Genomic DNA, 11403 nt, shown 5'->3' with positions numbered 1-11403 from the left:
TTTCTCGACGACCGTCGCGGTGATCGTCAATGTAACTGTTTGCCCCATCCTCATTTCTGCTCCTGTTTTCCTGCTTCCCATTCTTTTTGTGTGTTTGTTCGGTGGCGCCTCTGTCTCATCAACGGAGAAGTACTTACAGGGGGGGGGGGGGGGTAGGGGCGGCGGTCCTATTACACTCTCAGGGCACTCAAAGTGCAAAAAAAAAAGATAATTGCGCTGCGACGCGATTTGCACGAGCAGTTCACTTCCAGCGTCACTGTGAACGCGTGGAAATGAACGGCAAACGCAGCTTTCGCGCGTTGATCCAAATCGTTGGACTCAATAAAGTAAAGAACTCACCGAAGCGACGCATCCTAAACGTAGCGCATGATGTTTTCCGAACCGGCTGTAAGTATGGACATGGCCCAAGTCCTGCCATGAGCACCGCTGGCACTGCCGACAGTTCGCTGCCGTCCGACTCACCAGCCCGTTCTATCCTCTCCCTGGGCTGGCGGTCTTCATTCACGGCTGACGGCACACCACCGAGTGGGCCCCGGGGGCTTTCCTTTGTGGAGCGCCTCCAGATGCGACGCGTCCAGCTGGAGACATCGGCAAATATAAAAGCCAAGATACACCAGGCCTTTCTGTCCGCCATCGCTGCCTGTGAGCAGCTCTTTGTATCTGCGACGAAGGCACTCGATTCGTCCACGGCGGTCCCTGCTCTTTCAAGTACAGCCACCTCTTCACCCTCCCAAACCTCGATGGGGTCTCCCAGTAGCACCGATGCTAGCGGCACTGCAGCCTTTTACTTTGACAAGATGCAGCACACTATTCGGGAGGGGAAGCTTTACTACAGCAGCACACCGTTTGACGAGCGCTGGGATGATATCCTCGCCTCTCTCACAGTGCTTGGTCGCACCTCGCGGGGAAACAGAGTGATTCCATTTCACGACAGCGCTGAAGCCTTCGAACACATGTGGACCGCTGTCAAGAACGCCCAGGAGCGAGTGCACTGGCAAACCTACATTTGCAAAGATGATTTCATTGGACAGAAAACAATGCGTCGACTCGTGGAGGCACATCAACGCGGATGCGACACGGAACTCCTGTACGACTGCGGTGGAAACATCTCGGGGCGGGCGCGGCTGACGGAGGAGCTGAAGCAGTGTGGTGCCAAGGTGATTCCGTATCGCCCTTTCTTCCGCAGCATTGCCAAGTACTTTATCAGGGGCCTTGACTGGAAGCGCAGCCCTGGCCTCCGTAACCATCGGAAAATCTTGGTGATAGACTCAAGTCATGGCTTCTGCGGCGGATTGAACGTCGGCAATGAGTACTGCGGTAAGGCAGCTGGTGGCACCGGCAAGTTTCGCGACACCCATTGTGGTGTGATCGGGCCAGCCGTAGCACATCTTGCCGAGGTGTACAACGACACGAAGCAGCCGCAGCCGTGGAAATATGGCTGGAGACGTTGGAGGCAGATCGCCTCTCAGCAAATCACGCGTCGTGTAAAGCAAGGGCAGATACGCATGGAACGTAACAAGCTGTACCGTGCCTTCCAGAAGGAACGCAGTCGGAGTGGTCGCCGGCTGAAGGACGTGCCGTCAGTCTCAATGAGAGCCATGCGCGGGCGATGGAATAAACAAAAGGATCAACTGATGACGCTGATGCGATGGAGCCGCACCGGATCATTGGCCAACAGTTTGCTTTATGGAGAAGTGATCCCCGCCCCCTACAGGCGAGGAAACGTTGGCGAGGACAAAAAAGAGATTCACGTGAGGGACGTGGGGGCGGCTAGCCACGTGGTTTCGCCTGCAGCTGATATGGAGGTAAGCAGCCTGGTCCCCGACATTTCCAACGCCAAGGACACCAGCAACCCTGCATCTTCACCTGTGTCACCGGTGTCTGCCGAGTCGATACCCGGCTCATCTCCCATGGGCGAGCGAATTACGCTCTTGTCGTGTCCTGCATCGTCAAACAGCAAGGGAAGGCCGAACGGTATGCGAAACTCAGCGATGCGCCGCAGGCTGCTGGCGGCCCGGCGTGAGGCCCTTGACAGAGCCACAGACCTGCCGCACAAACGCACTTACACCGACATGCTCCGGAGAGTACCGATTCTGGATACGGAGCCGGTACCTGAGGCGGAGATGTACCTCCGTCATCGCGATTCCATGACCCAAGTGCTCTCGTGCAACCCCCGTTACCGCGACTACTCCATTCAGTACGCCTTTTGGCAGGTGACGCGCAAGTGCCATCGACGTATCTGGATAACCACACCCTACTACCTGCCCACCCGGAAGCTATTCAGCGCCCTCGTCCAGGCTGCGCGTCGTGGGGTGGATGTCCGCCTTCTCGCCGGCAGTAAACAAACGACAGACCCGTGGTTCATGTGGCATGCATCGAACTACATCACAGAGAAACTACTGAGAGCCGGCGTGAAGATTTACGAGTTCAAGGGTCAGCAAATCATGCACGCGAAGACGGTCGTCGTGGACAGCGTCTGGAGCTCCATTGGAAGCTACAACTGGGACCTAATGAGCAACCGAAACCTGGAAGTCTGCCTGTGTCACCTGGATCTAGACATGGCCCGTTCGATGGAAGCGCAGTTCTTGAGGGACCTCGAGCAGAGTGTGGAAGTGCGACTAGAGAACCACAAGCAGCGGTCCCCGTGGCTGCGTTTCACCTCGTGGCTTTTCTACAACGTCGTTTTCTTTCTCGACCGCATCACCTTTCGCTCCTTCGCCAACGAGGATGTCAACGATTAGCAAGAGATGCCGTGATCATTCCTCAGCTTCCCTGGCGCTGTTCACGCTCCTTGTTTCGCAATTACCTTCAACCTTTCTTGCGCCCAAGGGCGCCGCCCCACATGGCCCGGGCTATAACGGTCTCGCGCCCTACACCGTGCGGATCTCACGAGGCGGCAGATGTCGCCCTCTGGACCCCGCTCTGGACATTGGGGGTCGGTGGTCGTGAACACACTGGCACACGCTGCCAGAGAGAGTGTCACGACTGCTCACATTTGTGCAAATTTAGAAGACACTATGTGAAGGTTTGGGCGAGTTTCTTGGTTCTCAATACGGAGACGGGGAGTAGACAGACATACACAGCCATATGGTGTGCTAGGTAAACCAGGCACGATAAAGTGCGTATCAGTCAGCACCAAAGGGGCCAGGTGGACTGGTGAGGCACGAAGAGAAGACCCCCCGCCCCTTCCCCCCACTCCCCAATGACACACCGTACCCACTGCTGCGGACTCGGACGTCAGATGTTTCAGCACTCTCTCGTGGAACGCAGTGGTATGCGGTGAGCGCCGGAGGAACATGGAGTGCACAGACAGGTTACAGCGGCTGCAAAAGGGGTGCGAGCCCGGAAATTTGCCCCCCTCCCCCCGACACACACACACACACACACACACACACACAAGCACCGTTTCCGAAAACAGAAGCAGGACAAGGAGCGCGGCCCACGTGGATAAGACCACTCGGTTCGCTAGGGTTGGGCTGGGGGGGGGGGCTCTGGTGGAGCGCGCCTCTCAGGAGAGATGTGGAAAAGAAAAGCCGAGGTTGTGGGTCGCAGGGTCCCATTTTGATTACAGGCGTTGTGTCTTTGGGACACAGGGGGATGTCAGCCCGAGTTCAACAGGGTAAGACGAGGCTGTATTTTTTTTTTGTGCTCGAATTAGTTTGGTGCTTTTTGTTTTTGCGTAGACCGATACAATTTACACGCACACACACACACACACATACACCCCCAAAAAAAGAGTGCTGTAGTCGAACCGCATGGCTCGCATTACTTTTTGGTTTGGAAGTGATCATAGGGTGACTCAGGGTGGGCGAGCACGACCTCTAATGTGGTGTCGTTCGTGGTCTATGCAGAGGACGGGAAGCAGATGGGAACGCACACTCAAAGAACGACTTGTGCTCTCCCTCCTCACTACTCCCCATTTTCGCTCTTAGATTTCTGGGTGAGCTCTGCGTATGTGTGTCGTGCCCAGAAGAGACCCCCCACCCGGTCCCGAGAGAGCGAGCACTCCCGTCCACTGTTATCTTACGAGCTTCCCTCTAGCTGTTCATTCCCCCTTCTCCCCCATCACCAATCTTGCGTCTTAATCACGTTTCACCTACGGCTGCCACGCCCACCCTCCTTGAGCCCATCTTACGTGTCTCGATACTGTTAGTTGGCGATTAACTCCGTTAGTTGCGCGCAGCGGCTATGCTGCCTCGGGGAGACTTGGTGCGGCGTTTTGGCTGCGCGCGCGCGCGCCCGTGTGTGTGTGTGTGTGTGTGAATAAATCTTGGTTTCATCCAACACCCCATTTGGTGTTGGATCAGCGCTGAGTAGCAGGCACAAGAAACAGAAAAAAGAAATTTCTACCAATAGTGGAATGGCTAGCGATCATGAGTAGTCTGATCTGCCTTGATTAATAGACGTCGTGGCTTCCATGGGGCAACTTTTCGTGCCTTCCTCTCCTTCTCTGTTTCCTTCCCTAATTTCTTTCTCTTCCATTCTACTCACAGCACTCTTGCCGACGGCACCGTTTAAAACGTCGGCAGTCGATGAGGGGGGGGGGGCGGCGGCGGGAGAAGAAGCGACCATATTGACGGGGAGGGGAGTAAAAACCGAAGCTGCCTCTAGCTTAATCTCAAGGCCGTGTCCTACGCCGCTAGACTGGGCCCTTCGATACAGATTTCCCTCTTGTGGGCACTCAGTCTTCGAAAATCTGCGTTCTTCCGCTATTCTACTGCTTTTTTTTTTTGCTTTGCTTTTCCAATATAATTCGAACGAAATACGAGTCCTGGAATCTCGACTTCATTGATTAGGCTCATTGTTCTCTCTCTCCCCCCATCTCCCTCTTTTTGTCGTGGTGGTGGCAGCGCTTCCTTTTCGTTTTTTTCTGTGCGTCTCTCTACGGGAGTGAAATGCGTCTGCGCCCGACCGTCTTCGTTGTCCCCGAGTGCCGTCCTCCGTGGATGGCGCCTGTTCTGCCCTTTACTGCCGCTTTCAGAACTCCGTTTCGATTGCACTCGAACTGCAATAGCGATGTTCGTAGCACCAATCAAAGTAGTACCGGCTGTTCGGGGAGTGTCACCCAGCCAGACATGTCAGAGACCACGACAGGAGTGACGAAGAGTCCGGTGGCGGAGGCGAAGATACCGGAACACATGATTCTCGACTGGAGCGGCGGCTCCGCTTACTACTTTTCCAAAGAAGAAAAGAAGCGTCTCTCTCCGTCAAACTTGTATCGGTCGGCAAGTGGAGATTGCTGCAGACAGCGTACCCTCTCCACCTCACACACACAGTCGACTACTGCGGCCACTGAGGCGAGGGACGACGCGGCGGCGCCGATGTCGAGAGCGGTGATTCGGGGTGTCGCACGCAATTTCACTGTGGACCTGAGCATCCCCCCAGTCCGCCGCGAAGAGGTGGAGCGGTGGAAGCTGGACTCGCCCCTATTCAGCAGAGGCGTGAACGCAACTACCCTGACAGCGCAGGCGTGCAAATATCACTGTCAACTGCTCCCATCCACAGCCATGGTGACGTACCTGGGGCCCGAGATGCGTAAAATTGATCAGTTGCATCGTCAAAAAGGATTCTTTACCCCTTCTGAGATTGCGGAGGTGTTTATTCCGCTGGTGCCCACGTTCCCGGTGGAGAGTCGTCACGTGATGGCCTTGGTACCGCCCGCCATACTACGGCGGATAGAGAAGGCAGCCCGCTTGAGCTCAACGCTAGCGCAGGTTGTGTTCGAGCACTACCCGATGCTCTTTCACTATTCTCCAAGTCGATACCGGCGAGCACTGGTGCAACTGAACTCTGAATTCTGGTTTGTGCGCCAACATCCCGGGTACGGAAAGGCGGACCGAGTCTTGGCACAGTTTCGAAGTCACAGCTCGATCGACTTCGACGCACTCAACAACGCCGACAAAGAGTCTAGCGTGGAACCCCTCTACGCGGCCGCGGAGAAAGCGGCCTCTGAGGCAGCTCCCCCGCTTCCGTGGCGTGCCACAGGCACTGCGCAACGACGCCCGTGGGGAGTCGAGATGCTCGCTGTTCTTCTTCGTAACCTGCCGCGTGTGCCCACGCCAAAGAGTGGCTCGGGAGAGATGGCTGGCGAGAAGACGCACTCACAGATGCACTGCGAAGCGCTCGTGCGGAAGCGCTATCAGCCGATGAACTTAGTCAAGTGGATCTCCAGCTTCCCCCCCAATGACTTGGCGTTCGTGAACAAAGTACACGAGAAGGTTGTTGTGCAGCTCATTACCCAGTACGTACACGTGTTTCAGCTAACGAGCTTGAAGAAGGGCGACCACAACCTCTTTGTTGAAGCACACGTGCTTCTGGCAGGGGGGACCAGCAGTGAATGGAGAGCAGATGCCTCGGCGCCGTCCGCTGTTGCGTCATCGGCCATAGCAGACAATGAAAACCCTGGGAACGTTTTGCTGGCGTCCGAGTCAAGTGAGGAGTCGGACGAAATGACTCTCTGGTGGTCTGTCAAGGGTGCTGACGCGCCGAGCGAGGGTGGCCCCGGTGAGTCGCCCCCGGGGGACAACGATACGTCTACTGCTGAGGACCGAGAAAGGGCCTTCAGGCAAGCCGTGACGGAGGAGCTGATCGACTTGGACGCGATTGCTCAGGTGCATGATAGTGGTGCAACAGCCCTCGACTCCGAGGCAGCCGCCGCTGCTTTAGCTGGCGGTTCTGATGAAATGGAAGACGCCGCGTCTGCACAGGATGAGGAGGGGGAATTCAACCGAGTGAGAGACAACTGGGGCGATATCACCCCGGTCGCGAGAAACGACGGAGATGAGCCGCTGTGCTCGCAGCTGAAGCCTTCGCAAGGTGCTTCCATGGTGGAGGTGACTGCGTTCGGGTTGCCTCTCGAAGAAGTTTACGTTCGACGCCTTCCGCCTGATGTGGCGCCTCGTAGTCTTAGTGACTTGGATGAGACCACATCACCTGACCCGGAGCTGCTCGCTATTGCCGCATCCTTCCTTGCTCCACCACCGTCGCTGCAGTCACCAACCGTGAGTTGCCTCTTCCGTCGATCTCGGCAGCAGCTGCAGAAGACGCTGAGAAGTGTTGACGAGGTTTGGCGTTGGGTCGCTGTGCAGCGTTTGTACGCCGCCTTCACCACGGAGCAGCGGCGGTATTTGCGCGACCGTTACAGAGGCCTGGTTGGTTTTCTCCGCTACCACGGAAAGGTATTCGAGCTGAGTGCTGACCTTATGTATGTCATTGCGCATGACCCAAAAGGCACCATGGCACCGTTCCCACCCATGGAACGGGCCTTTCGCTACTCCAACCGTGTTGTTCTGCCAGACGACTTCGATGACAATCCCGACCGCTTCGCCTCTCTCGTCGGTGAGACGGAGCGCAAAAGTTTTCTACGGGTCCTCGGGGAGGGTACTATCCCGGCGCACCGACGTCACCTACTACTTCTAGATCCCCATAATCCGCTCATGCAGCATGAGGTACTCTATGACGAGATCGCCAACTTGTTGCCTGATCACCCGGTGCCGTTGGCGGAGATGATGTCGCGGTTGCCGCCCGTGATACGCGCTGCTCTTCCGCACACGATCAACATCGCTGCCAGTAAGTCCCTTGAGACCTACGTGGAGAGAGGCAGGTCGATGATCCGGAAAAGGACCTCGACCCAGCCAACTACTGCACCAGTGGTCTCGGGGCCTCAGATGAGCGTGGAGGAGGCTATTGCTGAGCTACTTCAATTACCTATTGGAAGGGACGGCGTGTCCATCAAGGCGCTTCTTGGAATGCATTTATCCGTGGCAGCCGCCGCTACCCTGGCCGACCATTTTGGTTCTGTAGGACGTGCGCTGCGTATGCTGCCACAGTACTTCGAAGTCTGGGAAATCGACAACGGTGGGCGGAAGAGGATGTCGATGGTGCGCCTGCGGCAGTGAGCTTAAGTTCTTCTTCCTCTTCCTCCTCCTCCACCCCTTATCGGTTCTCATCTGGGCAATGCGAGTCACATCGTCGTCTCATGCTGCGCAAAAATATACGCCGCGGTGTTTACATCTTCTCGTGGGGGGCATCGTGTGTGTGTGTGTGTGTGTGCGCGCGCGGGGGAGGTGGGGTGTTGTTATTGAGAGGCGCTCCATTTCGTCTCTTTGCTTTTTTTTTGTCGTTCTCCCGGGGGCTACTGTGCTCTCGTGCTTGTAGCTGACCAGGCGCCAGAGATGACGACGAAACGGGCAAACGACTTCACACGAAAAAAAAAGAAGAGCGAGAGAACTTTATCGTTTTTCTTGTGCAACTCGATCTTCGTTTACCTTCTCCCCCTCCCTCCCTCCCTTCCCTTCTCTGTGAGGAGAGGCGAGATAATGTAGCCGATGCCGAGAACGGGTGCCTTGGAGGTGTATGATGTGCCCATCAATGGTTGCTTATGGACAACAAGAGACGGGGGGGGGGAGGTAGCTAAAAAAACACGTTCCATGAGGTTCTTCACAAAAGGCGATCAGGGAGAGAGGGACTAAGCCTGCGCACCTTATTTTTTTCTCATCTGTGTTCTTCAATGGACTCTGGTGCCATGTTAGCCTCAAAGTGCTATCAGGTGGCGCTGCATACATTGTACCGTTCGCGTCCTTGGGCCCGCGTATGCGCAGCGGGGAGGTGAGCCTTGGGTAAGACAGTAGGATCTGGATAGGGTCAATGTTTTTCTGCGAGTAATGTGGTCACTTGCTGGACCCAGTTAGATTTGCTCTATCTCATTTAATGTGTGTGTTTTTCTCCCCCTCCGCTGTAGGATGGTCGTCTTTGTCAACACACTGGAAAAAAAAAACATAATGTCCGTACAAACACGCATCGGTATCCACTGGGGCGGCAAGGGAGCTCGTTGCACAGCTGTGCGTCCATTCTTGAAATGCTTTGCTCTGTTCTGTCCTGCCCCCCACAATTCCCGCCCCTCTCCTCCAGAAAAAAAATGCGTTTTCGCTTTTTGTGTGTGTTTTGGTTCACTGCTATCATTTCTATCCCCCCCTTCCCTATTTCTTTATCGGCATGTCGTGGATTATCGATTGATTCACCTCAACTCTCTCATCCCGTGTTGTAGAGAAGAACCTCATACACCACCTCTAGTTACCTCGCGAAGAAAAAGGTAACCGCGTACGACCCAATCCTTCACAGCACAGGGGGTGGGGTGGGGCGGGGTCTTTGCTGCTGGGCTGTGCGGAACTGTAGATTTCCCCATTCACGCACTTAGAAAAAAAACTTTGCGTCGTTACAGCTCACAGCATCAGTGACAGAGGTTGGGGCCCAGAACCTTTTTCTTTTTCGAACTCTACCGAGAGGCCCTGACACCTTTCAGCGCCGTTGCTTCACACAGCCTCATTTTTTTCTCATAAATCCCCTCCACACACACGGGGACTGGCCGCTCCTTTTTTTTCCATTGAAAAGTGAGAGGTTCGCAGTAAGGTGTGTTTTGAGGGATCGACCATATTCCCCCTTCTATCCCCTCTTCTGCGCTGCGCCGCGTGCTTGGTTTGCTCTCATTTGTTTGCGGAGCTCTCGAGGGTAAAAAAAAAACGTTTTTTTTTTTGAAAACTAGAGAGAGCACCCGCCCAACAAGAACCTCTCACAACGGAGTGTGCGTGCGTTTTTCTCTTCCCCACTAGTGGTGCTTGTTGTCGCGGATTTCGGCATCGAGGCATCCTCTTGTCTCGTCGTCTTTGCTTTACCTATCTTGCTGATTGGGTGGGTAAGTGAGGACAGAGAGAGAGAAAGGTGGGGGGGGAGTAGTCTGTTTGCTCTCCGACGGACGGTTTCTTTCTGTTTCCTGGTATATATACATTATTTTCGGGTTCTTTGTGGTTGGGGTTCGCCACGCCTCTCACTTTTTTTTTTTGCGTCAACTCTGCTGGTATAGTTTTCTGCATCTTGGTTCACGGTGGTCACCTCTGCAGGGCAATTGCCGCATAGACCACACATTAGTTTCTGCGGTGTGTGTGTGTGTGTGCTCGTAGCTCAGGCCTGCTCTTTGTATCTTTGTATCCTACAGATAACTCGAATCCGTTCTGACTTATGCCGCCGAAGCTAAAGCCCTTGCCCCCGAAGAAGTCGACAGTACCGTCGGAGCCACCAGATGACAGCGATGAGCTCACTGTGGGCAACATCCGCGTAGGCCCGCGCGGTGTTGAATTCACGGGAGGGGGGGACCTCCAGGTGCGTCGACCTGATCTCAACTTTGAGAGCCTAAAACGCGTCCGCCAACTGGGTCAAGGTGCGCAGGGCAGTGTATCGATGTATGTCACGTCCGACAAATCTGTATTTGCGGTGAAGAAAATCACAATTCCCAGCACAATCGATACTCGTACTCGTCAGACTGTCGCCGCAGAGCTGCGCAACATATTCTCTGCGGAATCGAATGCATACACGGTTTGCCTGTATAACGCCTTCTATCGTAACAAGACACTGCGTCTAGTGATGGAGTACATGGACTGGGGAAACATAGAGGAGCTCATTGCAGAGAAGGTGAAGATTCCCCAAACGGTGTGCGGTTACATTGCCTCACAGATGCTGCACGCCCTCGCTGTACTCCACACAAAATCGAACATTGTGACGGAGACACATCAAAACAAGTCGCTGCGCCAGATACACCGCGACATCAAACCAGCGAACGTGCTTCTCTCCACTACTGGCTGCGTCAAACTGGCTGATTTTGGCATCGCGACCAGCGCGGACACAATCGGCGTCAACTCCTTTGTGGGTACAGCGACATACATGAGTCCGGAGCGCATCCAAGGACGGCGCTATAGTACGCCCAGCGACATTTGGAGCGTTGGTGTGGTTGTTGCACAGATGTTGCTCGGCCGCTATCCTTTCTCTTCGGTCAACAAAGGGTTCATGGCTCTACTGCGTGAGATCATCAGCGTGGAGAAGTATGCGCTAATGGAAGAGACCGGCTGCAGTCAGGAAGCACAGGACTTCATTGACGCATGTCTTCGACAAAACCCAGAGGACCGCGGTAGCGCTTCTGAAGCGCTGGAGTCTCCGTGGATAAAGTACTGTGAAGAACACGGGAAGGCCGAGATGGTGACTCTGCTCGCATCGCTGGGTGATCGAAACCGTCAATACCACGGGGAAGACTCATTGCGTAATGCAACGAGCGACACCACCGTCCCTAGCTTTTCACATGAAGCGGGCGACAACCACACCTCCAACAGGTCCGAAAAAAGATGAGAAGGGCAACCCAGCGGTGCGCGAATATCCCTCTTGACTTCTTAGCGCATCCCTCTCCCTTCGGTGTTGCCTCCCATGTGTTACATGAAACGCGACTTGTGGGATTAAGAAGAGAAGCGCAGGTGGGGCAGGAGGTGACGACAGCAAAACCACCGTTTGACCCCTTGGCTACGAGAACGCAGGTCTTCACGTCAAAGTATCGGAACATCGAATATCCCAGCTCGGCTTTTA

At 54.9% G+C, this 11403-nt stretch overlaps 3 protein-coding genes across 3 annotated transcripts; all 3 read left to right on the top strand.

Moving 5' to 3' along the window:
• Window positions 1-272: 272 nt before the first annotated feature.
• On the top strand, window positions 273-2741 carry JKF63_01777 (uncharacterized protein; the record flags this gene model as incomplete). Its single annotated transcript, XM_067897823.1, has 1 exon — window positions 273-2741. One exon carries the CDS (start codon window positions 273-275, stop codon window positions 2739-2741), a length of 2469 nt encoding a protein of 822 aa, XP_067753980.1.
• A 2154-nt stretch (window positions 2742-4895) lies between these two features.
• JKF63_01776 (uncharacterized protein) lies at window positions 4896-7898 on the top strand (the record flags this gene model as incomplete). Its single annotated transcript, XM_067897822.1, has 1 exon — window positions 4896-7898. The coding sequence occupies one exon, from the start codon at window positions 4896-4898 to the stop codon at window positions 7896-7898; it is 3003 nt and encodes a 1000-aa protein (XP_067753979.1).
• A 2116-nt stretch (window positions 7899-10014) lies between these two features.
• JKF63_01775 (uncharacterized protein) lies at window positions 10015-11172 on the top strand (the record flags this gene model as incomplete). Its single annotated transcript, XM_067897821.1, has 1 exon — window positions 10015-11172. One exon carries the CDS (start codon window positions 10015-10017, stop codon window positions 11170-11172), a length of 1158 nt encoding a protein of 385 aa, XP_067753978.1.
• Window positions 11173-11403: the final 231 nt, after the last annotated feature.

The sequence above is a fragment of the Porcisia hertigi genome, chromosome 34 (genome assembly GCF_017918235.1).
Source record: "Porcisia hertigi strain C119 chromosome 34, whole genome shotgun sequence".
In the NCBI taxonomy this organism is placed as follows: Eukaryota; Euglenozoa; class Kinetoplastea; order Trypanosomatida; family Trypanosomatidae; genus Porcisia; species Porcisia hertigi.
Note: the sequence above shows the minus strand (reverse complement) of the source record. Positions and strands in the feature narration are given on the sequence as shown.